We start from the raw sequence: 27,615 nt of genomic DNA on the forward strand, positions 1-27,615 counted from the left end.
TTCTCCCCACTTTTCTATAATAAAGCTCTTAAACCATAGAGTCTCTGCTCTGCTCCATCAAGTCCCTCTGCACACTCTGGTCAGTGTTGGGGAGTTCTTTCCCTATTCCCCTGTCCTGCAACCCTGGATTGATAACAAGGTAGCTCAAATGGGGGTCCCTTCTCCACCCCTGCTGCGTGGTCAAAGGCAATGCCCACATCAGGCCAAGTGATAATCTCCTAGCAGTCTCCCCACACCTGACTGACCAGAGAATAGGGAAACTCTGACCAGGTATGGGCATGTTTTTCCTATCGCCCATTTCCCCAGGGGCCCCCATTCCCCTTTTTATTTTGATCCCAACACACCAGAAAATTCCTACAGCTGATAATCAATTTCAGCAATGCGATTGGATGTAAATTTAATTCAAGCAATAAACTTCTTCTACTCAAAGGATAAAAAGGCTATGTAAAAAATTAGGGAAACAACACCCTCACAATAGTCACAAATAATATAAAATATCTTGGTGTGACTCTAATCACACAAGTGAAAGATCTTCAAGAACTTTCAAGACAAGAACTTCAAGTCTCTGAAGAAAGAATTCAAAGACCTCAGAAGATGAAAATATCTCATGCTCATGGATTGGCAACATTAATACAGTAAAATTGGCCATCTTACAAAAAGCAGTTTAAAGATTCAATGAAATCCTCATCAAAATTCTAGCTCAATTATTCATCTGGAATAGGAAAACAAACAAAACAAAGCAAAGCAAAAAATCCAAAAGCAAACCAAACCAAACCAAACCAAACGAAAACAAAACAAGGCAAAGCAAACAAAGAAACAGGCTAGCAAAACCCATTCTCGACAATGAAAGAACTTCTGGAAGAATCACAATACCTGACCTCAAACTATATTATAACAGATTAGTGGGGTAAAAACATGGTATTGGTACAGGAACAGACATGTAGATCAATGGAACAGAGGTGAAGATGAAGAAATATGCTCACATACTTTTGTTCACTTGATCTCTGACAAAGAAGACAACATTTGAACTATCCACTGGGGGGAAAAACGAATATTTTCAACAAAAGATGCTGGTTCAACTAGTGGTTGGCATGTAGAAGAATACAAATTGATCCATTCTCATCTCCTTGTACAAAGATCAACTCCAAGTGGATTAAGGGTCTCCACATAATATCAGATACCCTCAATCTAAGAGAAGAGAAAGTAGCAAAGGGCTTCAAACACATGGGCTCAGGGCAAAATTTCCTGAGCAGAATGCCAATGGCTCAGGCTCTCAGATTAACAATTGACAAATGGGATAGTATAAAATAGAAATGCTTCTGTAAGACAAAGAACACTGTCAATAGGACAAAAGGACAACATAAAGACTGGGAAAAGTTCTTCACCAACCCTACATCTGACAGAGGGTTAATATCCAAACTATGCAAAGAACTTAAGAAGTTAGCCTCCAGAGAACCAAATAAACCTATTAAAAATGGAATACAGTGCTAAGCAAATAATTTTCAATTGAGGAACCATGAGTGGCTCAAGAGCACCTAATCAAATGTTCACGATCCTTAATCATCAGAGAAAGGCAAAACAAATTGACCTTGAGATCCCACCACATATCAATCAGAAAGGCAAAGATAAAAAACACAAGCAACAGGAGATGATGGTGTTATGGTTTGAAAATGCTTGACCCAGGGAGTGGCACTATTTAGAGGTGTGTCCTCTTGGAGTAGGTATGTCACTGTGTCCATAGGCTTTAAGACCCTCATCCTAGCTACCTGAAAGTTAGTCTTCCTAGACTAGCAACCTTCAGATGAATATTTAGAACTTGCTTTCTGACTGTAACTTGCCTGCCTGAATGCTACCATGCTCTTGCCTTGACAATAATGAACTGAACTTCTGAACCTTTAAGTCACCTGCAATTAAATATTGTCCTTATAAGAGGTCCCTGTGTTATGGTGTCTGTTCACAGCAGTAAAACCCTTACTAAGACAGCTGGCAAGGATGTGGAAAAAGAGGAACACTCCTCCTTTGCTGTGATTGTAAGCTGGTACAAACACTCTGGAAATCATTCTGGCAGTTCCTCAGAAAATTGGAAATAGTTCTACATGAAGAACCAGCTCTGTCACTACTGGGCCAAAGATGTTCCATCATATAACAAGGGCACATACATGATCCGCTATGTTCATAGTAACCTTATTTATAATAGCCAGAAGCTGAAAACAGCACCAGTGTTCCTCTACAGTAGAATGGATACAGAAAATCTTGTTCATTTGCAGAATAGAATACTACTTGGCTATTAAAAACAATGACGACATGAAATTTGCAGGCCAATAATGGACCTAGAAAATATATTCTCAGAGAAGAAACCCAGACACAAAGGATAAAGAGGGCACATACTCACTGATAAGTGGATATTACACCAAAAGCTCACATTATTAAGGATACAACTCACAAACCATATGAAGCTTAAGAAGAAGAAAAAAGTTTTGATGCTTCACTCCTACTAAATGGAAACAAAATAATCACAGGAAGTGGAGGGAGGGAGAAACCTTGGGAAGGGGTGCCCGGATCAGCTATGTGAAGAGATAGCAGAGAAGTCAAGAACATCAAAAAAAAAAAAATAGATATATATAGCAATGGGCAACTTGGGAGAGCCACTAGAAAGTCGCAGATACCAGGGAAGCAAGAGGGTTTCGGGACCCAGTGGGGATGACATTAGCTAAAATACCAAATAAAGGGAGTTAGAAACAACCAGAAGACAGGCATGGGTCCACTTGAGGGATGTGGTTACTCACCCATCTCCAAATTTTTAATCACCCAAATTATTCCTGTCTAAAGGAAACACAAGGACAAAATATATGGAGTAGAGACTGAAGGAAAGGCCATCCAGAAGCTACTGCTCCTAGGGATCCATCCCATCAGCAGACATCAAACCTGCACACTATTCCTGATGTCAAGAAGTGTGTGTGCTGACAGGAGTCTGGTATAACTGTCCCCTGAGAGACTCTGCTAGCAGCTGAGTAATACAGATGCAGATACTCACAGGCAACCATCAGACAGAGCATGGAGAACCCTATGGAAGAATTAGGGAAAGGAATGAAGGAGCTAAAGGGGATTGTATCCCCACAGAATAAATAATAGCGTCACCCAACCAGACCCCTTAGAGCTCCCAGAGAATAAATCAAAAATCAAAGAGTATACATGTAGGAATCCTGGCTCCAGCTACATATGTAGTAGAGGTTTGCCTTAACTGGCATCAATGGGATGCTCGATGCCCCAGTGTAGGGGCATGCTAGAGCAAGGAGGCAGGAGTGGGTGGTTTGGTGGAGGGGTACCCTCATAGAGGCACATGAGAGAGGGAATGTGATTGGGGGGCTTAAGGAGGGCAGATAAGGAAGGGGGAAACATTTTAAATGTAAATAAATAAAAAAACAAAAGAAAAGAAGTGTATATATATATATATATATATATATACACATATATATAATTCACACACACACATATATATATATACATATATATATTAATACACACACATAAATACACACACATTTTGGTTAGTCTCTTTTAAAAAGAGATTTATTTACTTTCATTTATTTTAGGTGCATTGCAGTTATGGCTGCATATATTTCTGAAGGTGCCACACCCCCTAGAAATTGAGCTACAGATAATTGTGAGCTGCAATATGGATGCTGGGATTAAACCCAGGTCTTTTGAAAGAGCAGCTAATGCTCTGACCAGCTGAATAATCTCTCCAGCCCCTCTACTTTGTTATGCAAGAAAGAATTTCTTTGTGGAGTTCTGGGTCTCCTGAATCTCACTCTGTAGGCCAGAATGATCTTACAGTCCCTACATGTTTTTCTCTATAGCTGGTATTAAAGTCATGTACAACCATCACCAGGATGTTTATTTGTTTTTTTTTAATATCTATTTTCTGGAGTACTTTATATATTTTGGATATTAGCCTTCTACTAAGTGTGAAATTAGTAAAATTATTTTCCATCCCATTCCATTCATGCCTCATTATCTGACAGATGATGTACTTTCACTTAAAGAAGTGTTTCAGGTTTTTGTAATTTCATATATTGGTGATTTTAGTGTTTATGTTATTTGTGTACTGTTTTTATGTTGAGGTCTTTGATCCTCCTGGAGTTGAATTTTCTGAATGGTGATTAATGTGGAACTATTTGTACTCTTCTAGGTGTAGACATTCAGTTGCATAAGCAACATTTGTTGAAGGATGATATCATTTTCCTATTGTGCATTTTTGTCTTCTTATGAGATGGACATGCCCACACATGTTTTAATTTATATCTGGGTTTTCAATTTGATTTAATCTATCAACACATCTATATTTATGCCAATACCATGCAGTTTTTTTTTTTACTGTACCTATTTAGTACAGCTTTAAATAAGTGGTGGTGATACCTCCAAGCTTTCTTTTGACTGTTCGGAATTATTTTCAGTTATTATGGGATTTATTATTTGTTTTTCCCAATAAAGTAAGAATAGTTCTTTCAATGTCTTCATATAACCTGATAAGAATTTTGAGATGGATTGCACTTAATTTATAGATTGCTTTTGGTAAAATGGCCATTTTAACTATGAGTTTTCCATCTTCTGATAGTTCCCTTTATTTCTTTCTTCAAAAACTTGAAGTTTTTAATCACAAGTACTTCTTTTGTTTGGTAAAGGTTACCTCAAAGTATTTTCTGCTATTGTGAAGTGTGTTTCACTGACAATTTATTAATTTACTTACTCACTTTACATCATAGTCACAACCTCCCTCTGGCTTTTCAATCAGTGTCACCCTTATAAAACTCTCACCTTAACCTCAGAAATGTAGAACACTCCCTTGTGACGACCCTGCCTGGGACATCCAGTCCAAGCAGGAGTAAGTACATCCCTTCCCACTGAAGACCAACCAGGCAATCGAGATAGGGGAAGGGTATCCAATGACAGGCAACAGAGTCTGAGACAGGCCCTGCTCTAATTGCTAGAGAACCCACGTGAAGATAAAGCTGATGTACATCTGCTACAAATGTATAAGGGGCCTAGTTTGAGCCTCTGTGTGCTTTTGGATTGGTGGTTCAGTCTCTAGAAGCCACCACAGGCCAAGGTTACTAGATTCTGTAAGCCTTCTTATGTCTTTGACCCCTCTAGTTTACTCAATTCTATCTCCCACTCTTCCACAAGACTCCCTATAATCTGGCAGATATTTCACTGTGCTGGATGGAGCCAATCAGTAGACAGTTATGGTTGGTTCCTGTCTTCAAACAAAGTAGATTATTTCTAATGGTGTCAAGGTTTGGATATCTCCCATAAGATAGGTCTTAAGTTAAACCACTCATTGGTTGGCTGTTTCCTCAATCTCTGCTCTATATTTATCCCTGAACATTTTGAAGGCAGGAATGTTTTGAAGTTGAAGGTTTTTGAGTGGGTTGATGTCCCCCTCACTCCACTTAAAGTCTTGCCCGGCTACAGGAAGATATTGTGAAGGGTGTTTCCATGATTTCTCTCTCAGTCTATTTGTTATTTGCAAATAGAAGGACCCCTGTTATTTTTTTACTCAGCCTTGTTTCCAGTCAGTTTTGGTGAGTTTATTAGATGTATGGTATTATGGTGAAAATTTTAAGGTTAGTTAAATTTCATATCATGACATCTGCCAATAATGATACTTTGGAATGGATAATTGTAATGCACAATGTCGAATGTGGCTAAGGTAGCATTGGGCTGCACTGTGGAGCAGGAGGCTGCATCAGCTCATCAGGACCTGAGGGACTGAGGTACGGAGAGGTACAGGAGGCAGTACCAGAGATGAATTTCACTATGTAGTCCAAGTTAAATCTCTGATCCACCTGCCTTAGCCGTTTTATTAGCTTGGATTGTTCTACAACAGCTGACTATTAATATTTCTAAGATGAAAAATCAAAATTATTTCTTTTCTTTGAAACACATGGTTAAGGAAAGGTGTTAGAAACGGTCCTTTCAAGATACTCTTGAAGACATTAAGAAGCAAATGAAAGAAAAATGAAATGAAAAATTGGCGGAGATTGGCAAAAGCCAGTACTTTATTATTGCACCAAGTCAAGTACCCATGAAGACTTCTACAGTGCTGAAATATTACGAAGATAACAACAGTTTTTTTGTTTTTGTTTTGGAGAATGAAGAATCCAAAGTGAGAGAAGCACAGGATATCATCCTACAGCTGAGAAGAGAATGCTACTACCTTACATGTCAGCTATATACATTGAAAGAGAAGCTAACTTCCTACAAAGTAAAGAAACTGCTCAGAACTGGAAGGGACATCCCTCAGAAATGGTTTCCAGCACTGACAATATGAAGACCTTACAGCACACACGTACACATTTCTATATAAAACCCTTCCTAACTCACTGTGAACCAGTGAGCAACAGAAACTACAACCTATTCTTTGATAGTATGCTGTGGTGGAATATACTTGGGAGTACAAAATGCATGTTGCTTAAGTTGAAAGTAGCATTTCTGAGAATGGTCTGACCATAAGGATTATTGTGAGAAACTAAGATACAGGAGATTCAACAACTAATCTCAACAGCATGCATAATGCAAAGAGAATATTAAACATATATGTGCATGCTAGCATGAGTAAAATTCCCAAGAAATATAATATGTTAAGGCATACTTCTTCAAATGGAGAATAATCCATGCAGTGCTTGTATGACAACTGAAAATACTTGGATTAGAGAATAGAGAAGGATCAGTGAGACAGCTTACTTAAGAAACTGTTTATAGTAAAAGGGTGAAGACAATAGTTCCAACCACAAATATCCCAGTAGAAAGCACGGGGTCATAGCACACATCTACACCCTCACAGAAGTGTTGCAGAAAATGTCAAAATCATCTTTCTTGAACACCATTTGCATCCAGGTCACGATTTTGCTTGTGACTCCTGACATTGCTTCTCCCATTCTCAGAAGACATCAGAATTCATATTGTGTAGACTTACCATATGAAATAAAGGGTACTGATTTGCTTAGAAAACCCTTGACCTTGAGTCACCAAGGGTCATGAATCAAGTAACTATACATCCTCTGCCTCCTGACTATGAGACCAACCATTGTTGGACTACCCAAATCTTAGCATGCAATAGAGTAAAATTTCTATTTCATAATTTGCTCTTTCTAACACTTCTGTTTCTTTTGGGGACTCTGAAAACACAGGAATAAGTAAGATAGACAGGGAGTAACAAATGTTACTCCCATTCTTGTGAACATATACACAGTTGTACATTCAAATGAAATAACACACATTCATCTCAAGACATATGTATTCCACACACATAAAGGATACCACATAGTATAATATTTGTAAAATAATACTGATTGTATGAAATAATATATTATGCTAAGAAACAGGTATTTTATCTCTTCATTTATCTTCCAGTTGCTTGATGTGGAGGAACATAGGGGGAGATAAAAGATTCTATATGCATTTCCCCTACAGTTTGCAATTACCTGTGGCATTTGAAATCTCATTTTCAGGGCAAGGGGAACAATCAAAACAGCAGGATGGTTTTTCTTCTAGGTAGAATTTCTTGAATCCAGGAGCACAGCTCACACTGCATACTGAAGGTGGTATCTGTGGAGCAAGATACGCATTGTTATCAGATAGTACCTACTAGGTTTTTAATCATACTCTTTAGCACATATTATGCAACTNGCAAAATATTGTGAAACGAATTTAATGGACAAATTGAATTTAGTGCAATTGCATGCCATATACAATCAATTCTACAAAAAGTAGACAATGAAAAAATGTCATTCTTTCAAAGTATTCAAGAATTAAAAAGAGGATCTTATAGTCACTTTGAGAAAAAGTATACAACAATATTACAATGATTGTATCTACTTGTAAAACATTAAGTTGGGCCAAACTCACCTGGTTATATCCTGAGGCCCATTGGATCATGTCCTCATATAAGTACAACTTTTGATCATGTAGGAAATATGAATAAAACCGTCCTATTTTCACCTTCACTCCAAGACCTTGTTGAAAATTCCAAATCATATGAATCTCATACTCTGCATCTCTTTTTGTTTGGGGATTAATGATCACTACATCTCCAATAGTATTCATAAACTGCATGTTTTTCAAGAATGCATGAATCTAAAGAGATGAAGCAGTAGTAAAAAAACAAATATAAATTCACTAAGTCAGGAAATGTATTACAGGGAGAGCCTTTTAGTTTTGAGATTTCTCTCAGCATCCAACTTTATTGGAGCATCTTATCAAGTAAATGAAATCATATAAGCAATATTTAAATGCCATTATGAGGAGATATGTGTAGATAAAATTTGCAATCTTTTACATGCTGAACTGAGTTGGAATTTTGATGGGTATTGCATTGAATCAGTAGATTGATTTTGGTAAGATGACCATTTTTACTATGTGAATGCCGCCAATCCATGAACATGGGAGATCTTCCCATCTTCTGAGGACTTCTTAGATTTTAGAAAATAGGAGTAATCTGGGAGGGAGAGCGGAGGAGGAGGGGAAATGGGCAACAAGATCAGGTATTGGAAGGGACAGCAGAGAAGTACCAAGGGTCAGGAAGTTGAATACAAACATGTAGCAGTGAGAGTTGTGGAAATAGGGGTAGACCATACAATGTACCTGACTCCAAGGAGGCAAGAGGCTCTCAGGACACAACAGGGATGACAATAGCAGAAATACCCAACAAATGGGAGATGCAACCTGTACAGATCACCTCCAGCAAATAGGAATTTCCCTCAATTGAGGGATAGGGTCACCCAACCGTCTCAAAATTTTTAACCCAGAAATGTTCCTGTCCAAAGAAAACACATGAACAAAAATGTAACAGAGACTGAAGGAAAGCCCATCCAGACTCTGGATCACCTAGGGACTCATCTCATCTACAGACCAAATCCTGCACTATTAATGATGAAGAAGCACTTGCTGAGAGGAACCTGGTAGAGCTGTTCTTGACATGTTCTACCAGTGCCTGAAAAATACATATGCTAACCATCGGATTGAGCTTGGAGAATTCAGTAGAAGAGCTATGAGAAAGACCGAAGGAACAGATGGGGATTGCAATCCCATATAAAGAACAACATCAATTAACTGGAACTCCCTAAGCTCCCAGGGACTAAACCACAAACCAAAGAGTATACATGGAGGAATCTATAGTTCCAGATACATATGAAGCAGAGGATGTTCTTATCTAACAGTGGGAGCTGATGCCCTTGGACCTATGGAGGCTTGATGACCCAGTATGAAGGGATGCTAGGGCAGTGAGGCAGGAGTAAATAAATGGGTGTAGAAATACCCTCAGAAAGGCAAAGGGGAAGGGGGAGAGGGATAATGGGATGGGTGTGTGTGGAGAGGTAACTGGGAAGGGGGAATTTCATTCAAAATATAAACAAATAAAATGATTAATATAAAGTATGTTGTCTTATCATACTATATATATATATATATATATATATATATATATATATATATATTCAAACAACAAAAATAAACCAAATAAATTGTATTTATACATTTTCAAATATACACATGTATAACAATAATAAAGAAAGAAAAGAGGTTATAGACTCAAGAAATTAACTCAATGTTTAGAGGAGGACCAAGTAGGAAAAAAGTATAACTGATTCAATTTAAAAATATTTTTAAATCATGTTTTTTTTGAGATTTCCAATAGCTGCTAATGGAAGACACTTTACCTGTATGCACTCCTGCATTATTGGGATCACATTTCCAAGTTGCTGAAAATCTATTTTTTGAAGGGCCATTTCATGGAAAGCATGAGCCACAGCATATATAGCATTGTATATGTTGTAACACTCATCATTCATGGCCATGTCAAAACTGTGCCATGGTAACCATTCCCATGAGTTGCTGGATGTGCAATGGTTTGGTGTTTTACAGTTAGACTTTAATATTGAACAGTTAAAGTATATCCACCCCAGTCTTTCAGAAGAAAAATAATGTGTGTCATTAGAAAGATTCATTCTGTGAAAAAAATTATTTAAAATTGAAACATCTCCATGATATTGTGAAATAGTGAGAGTCCCATAGAATGAAGTAAGGCTGAAGTCTCTCTCCCTTGTGATGGCATCCCATTGTGAGGTAGTAAGCCAGATTTTCTGTATGCCTAAATATTTCCAATGTTTAAAGCTCACTTCTAAAGAAATATTCAGTTCTCCATAAAGTATAACAACATTTGCTGAAGATGTAATTATTTCGTTGTAATATTTCTCAGCCCTTGTTGTAAATAACTGCATGTTCTGTGGAATCACATTCACAAAGGCTAAACAGACTCCATTTCTTTGCATTTCTTCTTTTATATCTATGAGAAATTGAATACCTTGGTCATCATCTTGGATGAATAGCCCTACCCATGTCCAGCTGAAGTGGAACAGCAAGGATACTATGGCTTCAGGCAGGAATCCGTCTTTGGAGGCAATCTGATGCAGATTAGGAAACTTGCTCTGGTCACTCAGGAGAGGGTGGAATGGTCCATAGGTAATCTAAGGGAAGCAGAACAAGAAAGCCACATGAGGAAGAAGGTTTCTGTCAAGGTCAGTCTAAGTTCTTAATTGTATTTAGGAATAGTAGGAAGTGATGGGAAGAAAAATACTTGCAGTTCATGTCTAAAGAATTACTTAACTACATATAATCCTCTAGAAATATGGAGCCCAATTTAAGCCTTCTAGAAATTTCTATTTCCTATAACTCTCCTATTTTTCTATTTTAAATAATTCCCAAAGTACATCTAGGCTCTGATTATTATCCCTTTGAGAAACAGATCAAGTAGTATAAACTTACAATGTCCAATCTCTTTGATAATGGCAGTTAACAGGCAGTGTCCAAACTCTTCCACAAAAACAAGCAAACAGACAAAACATGTCTTACCTGTGGGGTGAAATCAAGCTGAAGAATTGTTGCCACTTGTGCAGATGATAGCCACAATGGACCTGTAAGTGCTATGTCACAATCACCGTGAACACAGATGTAATTAGGAAGAGTGTGGTAATACTTTGGCATTATATTAAATAATGATAAATAACCATTGCATTTTCCTTCATAATATGCAATTTCCAGAGACACATTGGGTAAAAGGTAGGGGTTACTGTTTATCTCCTCCATTGCAAAATACAGTGATAGAAGGTACTGGTATATTTTAGAAGGCAAACTGAAAATAGGGAACTATGATAATTATGAACATAGTACCCAACAGGCATATTTTAAGATTAAATTGATTAAATATTGTAAACTAAAAGTTATTCCACTTAAATTCCTATGTGAAAGCCTGTACTGTTTTTGAAAGTCCAGTAAACTTGAGATCATTACAGATCCATAAGAATTTTCAAATTCATAAGCATTCCTGAAATTAAGTTTTTTCATAAAATCCAGATGATTTCATTAATGTTCTATAAGGAACAAGCAAAAATGTATATATCTCTTGAACCTGAAATGGGTCTCTTAATAGGCATTCCATCTACTCCTCACTTAATTGTAGAATTGCCATCATCAAGAAAACACTTGAATAACTATCAAGTTTGTTGGATTCTCTCACAGCTCACTGCACCAAGACAGTGATGTAGGTGATGTATATAGTTTATATAAGGTTTCATCAGTTGTCCACAAAGATATTTTAAAGTCATTCTTATAGAGGGCAAATTACCACCATACTTTGCCCTTCGTGTGTATTTATTCTTGTTCTTCTAATCATTTCTAATTGCATCCATAAAATGTGGAATGATAAATATTTCAGCTAATAATACTTATCAAACTAGTTCACAATATTTCATTATTTTTGGTCTATTGTAAAATATAAATTTTCTTCATTTAAGATGGTCCAGGCACAATGACACATTACAATAGTTCTAGCATAATGGAGACAAGAGGCAGGTGAATGTTTGAGCTCATGAGCAGTGTACAGTGACATAATTCTACAGGCTCTGGTCAGGTATAGCGAGGTCAGGTAGCACTAGAAATATTCAGTTGGCAGGAGGCAAGCATACAAACATAAGCAACCAAAACGAAAGTTATTTAGCATCATAAGAACCCAATTCTCCCACCATAGCAAGTCCTAGATATACCATCACAACGGAAAAGCAAGATTCAAATCTAAAATCATTTCACATGATGATGATAGAGGACTTTAAGAAGGACATAAAGAACTCCTTTAAAGAAATACAGAAAAATCAGGTAAATAGCTAGAATCTATTAAAGAGGGAATACAAAAATCCCTTAAAGAACTACAGGAAAATACAATCAAATAGGAGAAGGAATTGAACAGAACCATCAAGGATCTAAAAATGGAATAGAAACAATAAAGGAATCACAAAGGGATATATCGATATACAGATATAGATGTAGATATAGATAAAGATGTAGATGTAGTAGATAGATAGATATAGATTTACATTTAGATATAGATATAGATATATATAGATATATATAGATATATATAGATATATAGATATATAGATATATAGATATATAGATATATAGATATATAGATATATAGATAGATATATAGATATATAGATATATAGATAGATATATAGATATATAGATATATAGATATATAGATATATAGATATATNTAGATATATAGATATATAGATATATAGATATATAGATATATAGATATATAGATATATAGATATATAGATATATAGATATATAGATATATAGATATATACAGAGAGATCCATAAATTTGAACGAGAATAAGGCTGCAAGAAAGGTTAGGAGAGAAGAAAAGAATGATGTAAATGATACAATTATAAAATCAAAAATAATTTACTTTTAAAAATTTGAAAATCTTTCTTAAAAGCTTAAATAATAAATAAATAAATAAATAAATAAATACATACATACATATATACATACATACATACATACATACATACATACATACATAAACAAAATACCCATGGAAGGAGTTACAGAGAAAATTTTGGAGCTAACATGAAAGGATGGACCATCACATAATCAGCCACCTAATGCAGACACTATTGCAAATGCCAGCAAGGTTTTGCTGAAAGGACCCTGATATAGCTTTCCCCTGTGAGGGTATGCCAGTGCTGGCAAATAAAAAAGTGGATGCTCACAGTCATCTATAGGATGGAACACAGGGCCCCCAATGGAGGAGCCAGAAAAATTACCCAAGGAACTGAAGGGGTCTGCAACCCTATAGGTGTAACAACAATATGAACTAACAAGTACTCCCAGAGCTCATGTCTCTAGCTGCATATGTAGCAGAAGATGGCCTAGTTGGCCATCATTGAAAATAGAGGCCCCTTGGTCTTGCAGACTTTATAAACCCCATACAGGGGAACACCAGGGCCAAGAAGTAGGAGTGAGTGGGTAGGGGAGCAAGGTGGGGGAGGGTATAGGTAATTTGGGGATAGCAATTGAAATGTAAAGGAAGAAAATATATAATAAAATAATTTAAAACAAAAAAAAAGAATGGGAAATTAAAGCTTAAATTAAAAAAATACATAAATAAATAAAAGATTTTTAAAGGATAAAAGATATTTCTCAAATTAAAAAAATCATTGAACAGGATTCATAACAGATATCACAGAAATAAAAGATCATAATAGTACTATAAATTACATATGATGATATGTCAACAATTTATATAATCTAGATGTTACACTTTATAGATTTCAAATATGAAGTAATACAAATCTGAACTGACTGTAAACCAAATATTGGATTGATAATTTTAACTTTCTATTATCAAAAAGTACAGGAGTTGGTTAATTCATTACTGAGTCATTCCAAATATTTAAAGAGTTTTCTCTATCATCTTGAAAATCATTTAAAATGTGATAAAAGAGAATATTTAAAACCTGTAATTCAAAGTTCAGATTCACATGCTACTAAAGCTATATAATAATACCTAAAGAATATCTTCTAGTATATATTCCTTAACTCCCGTTGAATTACTGTTAGTATAGCTTTGGGAAAAAAGGAAAGCTCAATATACATAGCAAAAGCAATATGCTATTTTAACAGAATAAAATTCAAACATGTTTTAATCATATAAATATAGGCAAAAAATCATTAAAATTATAAAAGTAAACACTTTTTCATAATTTAAAAAAGCTTTTATGAATTATCCTCAAAGGGAAAGTATCTCAATGTGCTGTAGGCCATATATCACAAACACATAACTAACAGTATGCTAAAGAAAACAAAGTTGAAATTGTTTCCTATGAGATCAGATAAAAGAAAACAGTGTTCACACCACAGTACTATCATGCTAGCCAGATCAATTAGTCAAGGGTAGACATTGACAACATGCATATTATACATAAATCAGTTAAATTGCCTTACCATACCATGCTATAGACACAAATCATTAGGATCCCACCAAAATATAAACTTGCACGATAAGAAACAAAACACGAAAAACAAGTACTGTTCTTATACTTTGCCAAGAAAGTCTCAGAAATAATAAATAAGAACATAATCAGTTTCAATAAATTAAATAGCTTAAATACTTAAATAATCATATTTTAAATATTAATATTAATTATGAATTCATTCTCATGGAAATCTATGGATTTGTTGGATTGGTATGAAAATGCTAATATTCCTGTCATTTTTTTCTTAAAAGAAAGAAAAAGAAAAGTGAATTAATTTACATATAGACACATATTTATTAAATCACCATCAACATCTCTACTGGTACTCATGGAGGGCATATACATTTCCATCATTTTAGAAAGTACTGAGTAAGTTCTAATTTATCCAGATTTAAAAGGTGACAGATAATTTGACTGAAATTATATTGCCACTCTGTGAAGAAATTAAAAGTCTCACAGGATGAGTTTCTTAATGCTATTCCAATGCAGAATGGCCAGCCATTAAGCTATAAGCACACAAATAGCATATATAAACACAACATGTTGTGTTCATATGTGTGTGCATATATATGTATATAATAGTAATGTACCAATAATAGTCAAAGAGAAAGAATATATAGACCTATAAAATGACAAGATGATTTGTATGCAGGAAAGGACCAGAGTAAGTGACATGATTCTATCTCAATTAGAATATATTTCAATATTATATCATTTCACATTATGGTATATAGCTTTTCTGAATTGTGCATTAAAACAAACAGCAGGGAAGTAGTGGATATATTCTCTATGTAAAAACATGTCATAAGCATTGGTGCTGGTGCATGGCTATCTATAACTCTAAATTTACAAGCTCCTAGTGATGATCTGAATGAAATTGCCTCCATAGACCCTCAGGGGTTGGCACCATTAAGAAGTATGACCTTGTTTAATTAGGGGTGGCTTTGTTGGATTAAGAGACTCATGGGTGGAACCACAATATGAACTAATCAGTACCCGCAGAGCTCATGTCTATAACTGAATATGTAGCAGAAGATGGCCTATTCAGCTATCATTAGGAAGAGAGGCCCCTCCGGCTTGCAAACTGTATGTGCCCCCATACAGGGGAATGCCAAGGCCAAGAAGTCTGAGTGAGTAAATAAGGGAGCAGGGCAGGGGGAGGGTATAGGGGACTTTTGGGACAGCATTTGAAATGTAAATGAAAAAAATGTCTAATAAAACAATTTTTTAAAAAGGAGACTCATGGGTGATATGCTTGGAGGTTTCTCAAGTGCTAGCCAGACCCAGTGTCACTGTCCCTTCCTGATGCCTGTCAGTATAAATGTAGAAGTCTTTGCTACCTCTCCAGCACCATGTTTGCCTGCATTCCACCATGCTTTCCACCATGATGATATTACGCTAAACTTCTGAACTGAAAGGCAATCTGAATTATATGTTTTTATTACTAAGAGTTGCCAGTGTGGTCTTTCTTTGTCCCAAGAATACACTAACCACAACACTTGTCTTCTGCAAATGCTCTTATTCTCTTCCCTATTTCATATTATACATGAAAAAGCCCATTATATGATTAAAATGACATCAAGGGCATCTGTGTTAGGCACACTCAAAAAATAGAGGGTGGCATAATTTATCAACAGAATTTTTCCATAACTTCTTGGAAATTTTATACAAGTAAATAGGCAATTAGATATCAGGAAAACCACAAAAGCCTCACAGGTCCAGATAATACTACTTTTCACAAAACTGAATGGGAAATATCACTAAATTGGAACATGATAGTCAAATAAATATAACGCATTAGATGGTTGTCAAAGATTTGGTCAATTCATAGGAATAAAGCAAACCAAAATAGAGATTCTTATAAACTATAGTAATATGTTCAATTATAATTATGTAAAGTCTAAGGGAGGAGATTTTGCTTAGGCAAGAATGCTTAAAATTTTCATTGGAGAATAATCAGTGTTTCTCAATTTGACTGAAAGTAATAAACACTTAAAATGAAAGTTTCCAGACAATTACTTAATTATATAGTTTTGTTTATGTGATTATCATAAAAAATTAAACTGCTTGTGAAAACAGTTCTGAATTACAAATAATACATCAGTATGAACAATATAATATGAATATCTTACTAATTAACTACAATATATTTGAGAGTTCAAATATAAATATATGTAGTATATATAGTAGAAAATGGAAAATGATCCTTTCATGTACATATAAATATATATAAATATATTCTTCAAAAGACAGAAAAATTATCCATAAGATTATTTCCATAGCTTGTGTTTGTGAGTAATCATATTTTAAAACTAATTTGAACCACTAAATTATAATTGTTTCAATAATTATCTTACTTGCTTCATATAAATATATATGTGATAACATTACTATACACACTTGATACACAAGACTATACTGTGTCAATATCTAATAAAACAAACAGTAGACAGGTACAAATATATTTTTTTGTAATTCATATTTATGTTTTCCTCATATTACAAAATCATATGTATTATATTTAAAAACCTGAAAAGGGTTTTTCATTTTTGTCATTAATTATTTAACATAAAAATAAATTCTATTAGAAAAATAAGGTATTCAAATATTAGTGGGATATATTACAGTGCTGGCCATGTATAGCAGCTGTACAGAATATAAAACAAATACTGACTTATAAACTGTGACACATTGCTGTATAATAAAATAGACAGTAAAAAGATTAAGCTTGAATTATCTGGTTTTGTAAGAAGTTTGTGGATAAGTTAAATTCTAAAATTTCCATAACTGATATTTTGAAACTTTGGGGGGCCTAAACCATTTCTGCTTATACTCATTATTTTTTGTTTGTTTTGTTTTTGGTATCACTACAAGTACTACAACTTACAGTTCCAATTTTAGATGTCAGAAATTCAAATATAATTATAAATCTTTGGAAATATTATCAGTATTCTAAGTTTATTTACCTCTCATGATCTTAGGTTTTTAAAAATCATTTATGAAATCTTTATAAACCTAGCACACAAGGAGATATGCCATCTTGGGTTTGGAAGGCACATAATCCAATCATTCTCTCGAACCACAAAAAACCTTTTCAGTGCCCAGTTCTGAAGAGAAATGAGAACTGAGGGATTGCTCATCCTGATGTAAAGACAATGGAATGAAGAATAGCAGAGGAAAGCCCAAAGTCAATGTTACCATGGCTTACTGATGGTTGGAAACAAGGTTTCTTTTATTCTCTACAACTATATTACATTAGTTCCTAATAATTGTGCATAATATTGTTAAAACTGAAAATGAATGACATTAATGTGAAATCCTTACACCCAGCAAAATATGAATACTAGAATTTTCCACAACTGAAAGTCCAAATACTACACACATGAATTCAAGACAGAATGAATTTTAGCTGTCAGGAATCAGTATTATAGTGGTTATAATGCACATGGTCATAAAAATATGTGAAGTTTGAAAATATATGTAAGTGTGACAACACTGTCAGAAAATTTAAAGAAGCACAGGACACAATGCAGGCAAATGTTAAAATGCAAGCATTCTCAACAGGAGTAGAGCTGAACTAGTGTGAGATGTTTTATTGCTGCTGTCAACGATTTGCCTCATTACTAATCCCATTATTCTATGATTTGTTAGGGAAAGAAATCAAGTTTTCAGTGTCATCTAGATTTCTATCAAAAGAAAAAACAATCTGATACAATTATACCTCTAATTGTGGACAGATCATTCCTCACAGTGATGTACCTCACAAATAGAAAGTCTAAAAATACCTTATCTTTCTGAGGTCTTATTTCTCTATTCAATATCAGGTCCAAAGTTATGCATTTAAAATGATGGTGTGAAAACTATAGAAGGAGTAGGTTTGGTCTTTGTAAAACATTGACCATAGCAGAATATAGCAGACTTCTTTTATGGAATTTAGGCTCCGTACACCAGCAAGAGTTGAAGTAATAGACACTTACAAGAACACTTTTCTACAACCTCCTAGTACTTTTCTAACTAAATTGGTTTCAAATGAATCTCTACAAAGATGATTGAACGCCATGAAGTAGAAAGTATCAAGAACCAGGGATCTTTAATGAAACTATTTTGAAAGTGCTATGTCTCTAAGTTGAGATAATTGTAAGAGAAAGTTTAATACAAAGAGGCATAAATAGAGACTGAGCCATTAAAGAATGTAAAATTAGTGTTCAGAAAAATCCTCAAATACACTGTGGCAACTTTTTACAGTTCTGGGTTAAGAGAACTTGGTTGATCCATGTAGAGTGCTCTGACACTGTGTCTTTGAGAATCATGAGGTAGAATACAAAAAATTGCAAGGGAAACTCACCATGATTTAAAGAGGTACTTAAAAAAGTCTTTTGGTGCAGGATCCACTCCTGTGTAAAGGACAAAAGCACAGTCCTGGGGGAAGTCACCATCGCAGTTTTCATTGAATTTTACTCTCCAAAAGCACATGTTTTCAGTTGAATTGCACAGAAGAAGAGAAAGCTTCAGGAGCAAAACTATAAAAATTGAAGTGAACATCATCTGTATATAAGTCACACTAAAAGGCTGAATTGTGCAAGAATGAACAGTGTTACTCAAACAAACATGTCATATGTATAATTATGCATATATGTCTGCTTTTATTATGCTTGTGGCGGAAGAGGACACAAATAACCCTCAGTTTCTTTCTCTCCAGTTTGTACCAAACTCTCAAGAGGCATATGAAATACCCTGGCCTCTGGTTCTGCAGCTGCTTTTGACATTCAACTGACAAATAGTTTGCAAAACATGTTATGAGAAGAATCTTCAGCTGCCTATGATTTCATTCAAGCCCCTGGCTTGAGTTCCTCACAGGAGAGATCCTTCTGAGCAAAATACCCATCTGAAAAAGCCATTTGTATTACCACATTCAATCTCATTAATGAGCCCATTTCAAAAAAAGCATCAAAATCTCTAGGAAGCGCAAGACACATGAGCCATGATGTGCTTCCTTCTTTGAGAGAAGTATGGGGAAAATTGCAAATTCTGACCAGACCCCTCCATAGCATTCACTTTGTCATATTCAAACTACTCAAAACAACACCTGTCTGCCGAATCTTCAAACACTCAATGTGCTTTCCAATATATAGAGAAGCAATTATCATGCCAATTCTATGCATTTGTCAAATTATGATGACCAAATATTATCTGGTCTTTATCACTCCATCATAATACACACAACTTCATGTGGAGTTCTAAAACATGGTTTCTCCCTCATTCCTCAACTCCTACTGATTTTGTTGATGTATTTCTTCACCTACAGCATTAATTTTCTTCAATATTTATGTTATTTATAGCAATTTCCTTCTAGAAATCACTTCTATATTTTTTCCTCCTTTGGAGAACCTCAGGTGAGTAGACAGAAGCCGAAAGACACACCTATGATAGACAGAATCAGAGTTGAAATAAAGAAGAAATTCATCATTCAAGGAGGAATTAGGAATTCTAATGTGTAGAATGTGTAGTACAGTGTATACTTCCCGAAACTGCCACTACTGTTTGCAAAGAAATTGTATACTTTCAGTGTATACACTGAACAGGAACTCCAATGAATGTAGGAAAGCCAAGACTAGGTTTCATGAGGGATAGAGCAAACTAAGAAAATAGGCCCACAAAATTAACTAAGAAGAGCTCACAGAGAAGGAAGAAACTATAAGCATATGGTCTGCATGGGTTTGCACTAGGTCCTTTTCCTATGTTATGGGTATTATTGTGGTGCTTTTTTCTGTGACTCCTAAGAGCAGGAATAGGCATGTCTCTGACTGCTTTGTATGCTTCTGTTATGGTTTTCCTACACCTGGATTGTGTTGTCCAACCTTAATTTAAGTTTGTTTACCATGAGTTTTTGTATCCTGTTTTGTCCTATCTGCAGTTTGTCTCTTATAGAGTTACTCTTATCTAAAGAGGAAACATGGAGGGTGGTGCGACTATGAATTTGAGGGAGAAGAGAAGTTGAAGGGAACAAGGAGGAATGTAGGGAGGGGAAACTGTAATTGTATGACTGTACTGTATGACTGTACTGTAATTGTGTAACTGTACTGTATGACAAAAGAACCTATTTTCAATAATAGTAAATAAAAGCCTATGTATGCTACTGTTGCTTTCCCTTATTAAAATTTCTATTATTTTATATTTTACATAATTCAGCTAACATTTCTCACCAACTGTCATCATCTCTACTTTTACAACACAAAAATACATTTAGCTGGACAAAATTCTACTAGATCATCAAAGAATTGTCAACAATACTATTCAAATTGTTCTATGTAATAATGAAAGAACAATTACATATATTAATAGTACTTTTTAATTTTTGATATTATAATCTGATTACATTTGAGATTATAATCTAAATTACATTTCCCTCTCCTCCCTTGAAACCCTTTCATATCTTCACTCATCTTACTGTTTCAAAGTTAGTATGCCTTTACTTGTCAATTAATTTTATATACATATATGCTTATATATACCTAAATACATGAACTGTCACATTCATTACTGATCTAAGTCATTCCAACAGATGTAAAATGGAAGGTAAAAATAGTTTTCATATACAATTAGTTGATGGCAAAAATATTTAGGATTTCTTTAAGTGTTTTTCAGTCATTGGAAATTCCTTAACATAGAATTCACAGGTTATATCTCTACTATATTTTTCAGTTTTATTTATTTATATATTTAAGACCTGTAGTCTATTTCTCAACATTTATTTATTTATTTAAGAACTGAGGTCTTGTCTTCCAGTTCACTTCTGCATGAAAGAACAGATCTTGTGCTCTAGTTTTACCCCATACCCAGATACTGCTTGACCTTCAGGATTTCTGACCCCCCAGTCTCACAGGTGAGTACCCCAACCATGTCACAATATCTGACATAACTGGAACCCCTGGGGAAGAGAAGATGTAGGACTTCGTGCCCTAACAGAGACATATCTTGCTTAAAGTTGGCACGTGCACATGGGAGTGGATCCTGTGCTCCAACCCTCTCTACCCTAATCCACACCCAGAATCAGATTTACCCTCTGAGAGGTTTTCACAGAATCAGGATCACACATGATCCCAACCACAATACCTACCCTAACTAGGCACCATTAAGGGTCTCAGATCAGGATCTCCAGACCATCTCCCATACCCAGAGACAGCCTGACACTAGTAGGCCCAACATAACCATGATCATAGGATGGATAGGCTTCAGTCAGAGACAACAGGGCAATTAACACCAGAGATAACTAGATGGCAAGAGGTAAACACAATTATCTGAGTGCCAGGAACCAATGCTATGTGGCAATATCAGAACGTAGTACTCCCACCCGAAGTTCTGCAAACCCCAATACACCTGAAAAGGGAGGACTTTGAGGACAAAAAAAAAACTTTCTTAAAGAAATATAGGATAATAAAGGTAGACAGGTAGAGGCCCTTGAAGAGGAAATATATATCCTTTAAAGAAATACAGGAAAGCAAAATCAAAAGGTGAAGGAATTGAACAAAGCCATATAGGATATAAAACTGTAAATAGAAACAATAAAATAATCACAAAGGGAGAGAACCATGGAGATGGAAATGCTAGAAAAGAGAGCAGGAGTCACAGATGCAAGATAAGCAATAGAATACTAGGGATAAAAGAATCTCATGAGAAGAAAGTATCATAGAAGACATTGACACAACAGTCAAAGTAAATGCAAAATGCAAAAGGCTCATAACTCAAAACATCCAAGAAATCCCAGATGCAATGAAAAGACTAAACCTAAGAATAATGGGTATAGAAGAGAGTGAAGATTCCAAACTCAAAGGGCCAGTAAAAATCTTCAACATAATTATATATATAAAAAAAAAAAAAAAAAAAACAACTTCCCTAACCTAAAGAAACAGATGCCCCTAAATATACAAGAAGCCTACAGAACACCAAACAGATTGGGCCATGAAAGAAATTCCTTCCATCAGATGATAGTCAAGACACCAAATAAATCAAGAAATTAAAGATATTTTAGAATTCAAGAATAATGAAGCTGCCGGTCTGCGCCAGCACTGGGTCACCAAGTGCTCAGAGTGGGCGAACACCCCCATAGTCCCTAGAGGACTGCCCACTTGATCTTAGAATCACTGGTAAGTGGAATACAACATCTGCTCCAATCCAAATGCACAGGGGACCTGTGACAGTACTAGGGCAGCAGAGAACCGGCCTGACCAGGGACACAAGCCCATTCCAGTCTGAAACATCAAGGATCACCTAGAGCGCGAATTCGGTGGACACCCCCATGGTCCCTAGTGGACTGCCCAAGCAATGTTAGGATCACTGGTGAGTGGAACACAACTTCTGCTCCAATCCAATCGCACATAGGACCTGACACAGCACTAGGGAAGCAGAGAACAGGCCTGTCCAGAGGCACAAATCCCTTCTGGTCTGCACCAGCACTGGGTCACCTAGAGCATGGATTTGGTGGACACCCCCACGGTCTGTAGCAGACTGCCCAAGTGATCTTAGGATCACTGGTGAATGGAACACACCTTCTGCTCCAATTCAATCACACATGGGACCTGAGGAAGCACTAGAGAAACAGAGAACTGGGCTGACCAGGGGCATAAATCCCTTCTGATCTGCACCAGCACCAGGTTACCTAGGGCCTGGAGTGGGCAGACATCCCCACGGTCCCTAGAGTACTGCCCACGCAATCTTAGGATCACTGGTGAATGGAACACAATTTCTACTCCAATCCAATCACGCAGGGGTCCTGAGACAGCACTAGGGAAGCAAAGAATCAGCCTGACCAGGGGCACAAATCCCTTCCGGTCTGTGTCAGCACCGGGTCACCTAGAGCATGGAGTCAGTGGACACCCCCACGGTCCCTAGTAGACTGCCCAAGCGATCTTAGGATTTCTGGTGAGTGGAACACAACAGCTGCTCCAAACCAATACTGACAGGCCTGTGACAGCAGGAACCAGAACACCAGAGCCTTTCCTGACCAGAGGCTCAGGTTCCTTTTAATCAGTACAGGTTTACCTTGGTTTCAAACAGACCAGAAAACTCTGTGGTCCTCAAAGGAGACACCACTTCCACACACTGTAACACACCCAGGATCTTAGGACACCAGGATCCCAGGATAACAGGAGCTGGGTCACACTAGTATTTGAGTGTCTTAGTGGAGCATGACAGCCAAGAACTCAGACACACCCATAATCTCAGGTTCACAGGAGCCCACAATCAAAGAATCACAGAGAAATCTGGACTCTGAGAAGTCCTGAATCAACTGGGATTATAGGAAAGACAGGCTCCAATCAGATATAATGAGAGCAGCAAGAACTAGAGATAATCAGATAGCAGGAGGCAAGCTTAAGAACAGATGCAACAGAAACCAAGGTTGCTTGGCATCATCAGAACCAAACTCTCCCACCATAGCATGTCCTGGACACACCATCACACCAGAAAAGCAGGACATGGGGCTATAGTCACTTCTCATGATGATGATGGAGAAATTTAAGAAGGAAATACTGGAAATCACAGGTAAACAGATAGAAGACTTTAAAGTGGAATCACAAAAATACCTTGAAGAGTTACAGGAAAATGCTATCAAAATGAGATGGAATTGAACAAAACTACCCAGAATCTAAAAATGGAAGTAGAAACAATAAAGAAAACCCAAAGGGAGACAACTCTGGAGATAAAAACCCTAGGAAAGAAATCAAGAACGATAGATGCAAGCATCAGCAACAGAATACAAGAAATGGAAGAGAGACTCTCAGGTGCAGAAGATTCCTTAAGGAACATGGAACCAAAAATCAAAAAAATGCAAAATGCAAAAAGATTCTAACTCAAAACATCCAGGAAATCTAGGACACAATGAGAAGACCAAACCTAAGGATGGTAGTAGTAGATGAGAATGAAGATTATAAACTCAACTTAAAGGGCCAAAAATATCTTCAACAAAATTATGCATGAAAACTCCCCATAACTAAAGAAAGAGATGCCCAGGAACATTCAAGAATCCTACAGAACCCTAAGTAGACTGGACCAGAAAAGAAATTCCTTCCAACACATAAAAATCAGAATAACAAATGCACTAAGACAGAATTTTAAAGCAGCAAGTGAAAAGGGTCAAGTAATATACAAAGGCAGTAATTCTAATATATATTAGAATTACTCCAGACTTCTCACCAGAGACTATGAAAGCCAGAAGATCCTGGACAGAAGTTATACAGACACTAAGAAAACACAAATGCCAGCCCAATCTACTATACCCAGCTAAAATCTCAACTAGCATAGTTATACAGTCGTATATCACCTAAAGAAATAGAAGCCATTATTAATAGTCTCCCAACCAATAAAAGCCCAGGACCAGATGGATTTAGTGCAGAGTTCTATCAGACCTTCAAAGAAGACCTAATTCCAGATCTTCTCAAACTATTCCACAAAATAGAAACAGAAGGTATTCTACCCAATTCATTCTACAAAGCCACAATTACTGTGATACCTAAATCATGTAAAGACTCAACAAATATAGAGCACTTCACACCAATTTTCCTTATGAATATCAATGCAAAAATACTCAATAAACTTCTCACAAACTGAATCCAAGAACACATCAAAAGAATCATCCATCATGAACAAGTAGGCTTGATTCCAGGGATGCAGGAATGGTTTAATATATGGAAATCCATCAAAGTAACCCACTATATAAACAAAAACAAAGGAAAAAAAACACATGATTATCTTGATAGATGCTGAGAAAGCATTTTACAAAATCCAACATCCATTCATGATAAATGTCTTCGAAAGATCAGGAATTCAAGGCCCATACCTAAACATAGTAAAAGGAATCTACTGCAAATCAGTAGCCAACTTCAAATTAAAAGGAGAAAAACTTGGAGCAATTCCACTAAAATCAGGGACTAGACAAGGCTGCCCACTTTCTCCCTACCTATTCATGATAGTACTCAAAGTCCTAGTCAGCTCAATTAGACAGCAAAAGGAAGTCAAAGGGATACAAATTAGAAAGGAAGAAGTCAAAATATCACTATTTGCAGATGATATGATAGTATATATAAGTGATCTTAAAAATTCTACCAGAGAACTCCTAAACCTGATAAGCAGCTTTAGTGAAGTAGCTGGATATAAAATTAACTCAAACAAGTCAGTGCCCTTTCTCTACACAAAGAATAAGTAGGCTGAGAAAGAAATTAGGGAAACAACACCCTTCTCAATAGTCACAAATAATATNAAATATCTTGGTGTGGCTCTAACTAAGGAAGTGAAAGATCTGTATGATAAGAACTTCAAGTCTATGAAGAAAGAAATTGAAGATCTCAGAAGATGGAAAGAACTCCCATGCTCATGGATTGGCAGGATCAATATAGTAAAAATGGCTATCTTGCCTAAAGCAATCTATAGATTCAATGCAATCCCTATCAAAATTCCAACTCAATCCTTCACTGAGTCAGAAAAGACAATTTGCAAATCCATCTGGAATAATAAAAACCTAGGACAGCAAAAACCATTCTCAACAATAAAAGAACCTCTGGGGGAATCACCATGCCTGTCCTCAAGCTGTACTGCAGAGCAATTGTGATAAAAACTACATGGTACTGGTATAGCAACAGACAGGTAGACCAATGGAATAGAATTAAAGACCCAAAAATGAACCCACACACCTATGGTCACTTGAACTTTGACAAGGGAACTAAAACCATCCAGTGAAAAAAAGACAGCATTTTCAACAAATGGTACTGGTACAACTGGAGGTTATCATGTAGAAGAATGGGAATTGATCCTTACTTATCTCCTTGTACTAAGCTCAAGTTTAAGTGGATTAAGGAAGTCTATATAAAACCAGAGACACTGAAACTTACAGAGGAGAACGTGGGGAAAAGCCTGGACAATATGTGCACAGGGGAAAAATTCCTGAACAGAACATCAATGGCTTGTGCAGTAAGATCGAGAATCAACAAATGGGACTGTATTGGCTATTCTTGATTGTCAACTTGCCTATATTTGGAATTAACTACAATCCAGAATTACAAGACTGTAAATCATCAATAAATTCCTTTACTATATAGAGTATACCCATAAGTTCTGTGACTCTAGAGAACACTGACTAATACAGAAGTTCATACCAGAAGTGGGGTGTTGCTGTGATAGGCCTGACCATGCATTTATTTGAAAGAATGTAGATTTGGTGACTTTGGATTTGGATTGTCAGACTTGGCTTGGTCATGGTGTCTGTTCACAGCAGTAAAACCCTAAGACAGGGACCTTATAAAAGTGCAAAGCTTCCGTACAGCAAAAGACACTGTTAATAACACAAGAAGGCCACCAACAGATTGGGAAAGGCTCTTTACCAATCCTAAATCTGATAGGGGAACAATATCCAATATATATAAAATGAACTCAAGAAGATGGACTCCAGAAAATCAAATAACCCTATTAAAAATGGGGTACAGAGCTAAACAAAGAATTCTCAACTAAGGAATACCGAATGGCTCAGAAGCACCTGAAAAAAATGTTCAACATCCTTAATCATCGGGGAAATGCAAATCAAAAAAATACTGAAATTCAACGTCACACTAGTCAGAATGGCTGTGATCAAAAAATTCAGGTGACAGCAGATGCTCGCGAGGATGTGGAGAAAGAGGAATATTTCTCCATTGTTAGTGAGATTGCAAGAATGTACAACCACTCTGGAAATCAGACTGGAGTTTCCTCAGAAAATTGGACATAGTACTACTGGAAGATCCAGCAGTTCTTCTCCTGGGCATATACCTGGAAGATGTCCCAACTGGTAATAAGGACACATGCTCCACTATGTTCATAGCAGCCTTATTTATGATAGTCAGAAGCTGAAAATAACCCAGATGTCCCTCAACAGAAGAATGGATACAGAAAATGTGGTACCTTTACGCAATTAAAAACAATGAATTTATGAAATTCTTAGGCAAATGGATACATTTGGAGGATATCATCCTGAGTGAGGTAATGCAATCACAAAACAGAACACATGATATGCACTCACTGATAAGTGGATATTAGCCCAGAAACTTAGAATACCCAAGATACAATTTACAAAACACATGAAACTCAAGAAGAAAGAAGACCAAAGTTTGGATACTTTGCTCCTTCTTAAAATGTGGAACAAAATACCCATGGAGGAAGTTACAGAGACAAAGTTCAGAGCTGATATGGAAGGAAGGATCATCCAG

At 36.1% G+C, this 27,615-nt stretch overlaps 1 protein-coding gene across 1 annotated transcript in view; it reads right to left on the bottom strand.

The window, feature by feature from the left end:
- Positions 1–18,931, bottom strand: part of LOC110315136 (vomeronasal type-2 receptor 116-like) — a 29,851-nt gene extending 10,920 nt beyond the window's left edge. Inside the window, exons 1-5 of the mRNA XM_021189267.1 lie at positions 18,732–18,931; positions 10,912–11,191; positions 9,720–10,526; positions 7,912–8,139; positions 7,488–7,611 (exon numbers count right to left, since the gene is read on the bottom strand). Of these exons, the coding sequence (XP_021044926.1) occupies positions 7,488–7,611; positions 7,912–8,139; positions 9,720–10,526; positions 10,912–11,191; positions 18,732–18,931 (1,639 nt within the window). The remainder of the gene's footprint in view (positions 1–7,487; positions 7,612–7,911; positions 8,140–9,719; positions 10,527–10,911; positions 11,192–18,731) is intronic.
- Between the last annotated feature and the right edge of the window lie 8,684 nt (positions 18,932–27,615).

The sequence above is a fragment of the Mus pahari genome, unplaced genomic scaffold (assembly GCF_900095145.1).
Source record: "Mus pahari unplaced genomic scaffold, PAHARI_EIJ_v1.1 scaffold_8236_1, whole genome shotgun sequence".
Taxonomy (NCBI): domain Eukaryota; kingdom Metazoa; phylum Chordata; class Mammalia; order Rodentia; family Muridae; genus Mus; species Mus pahari.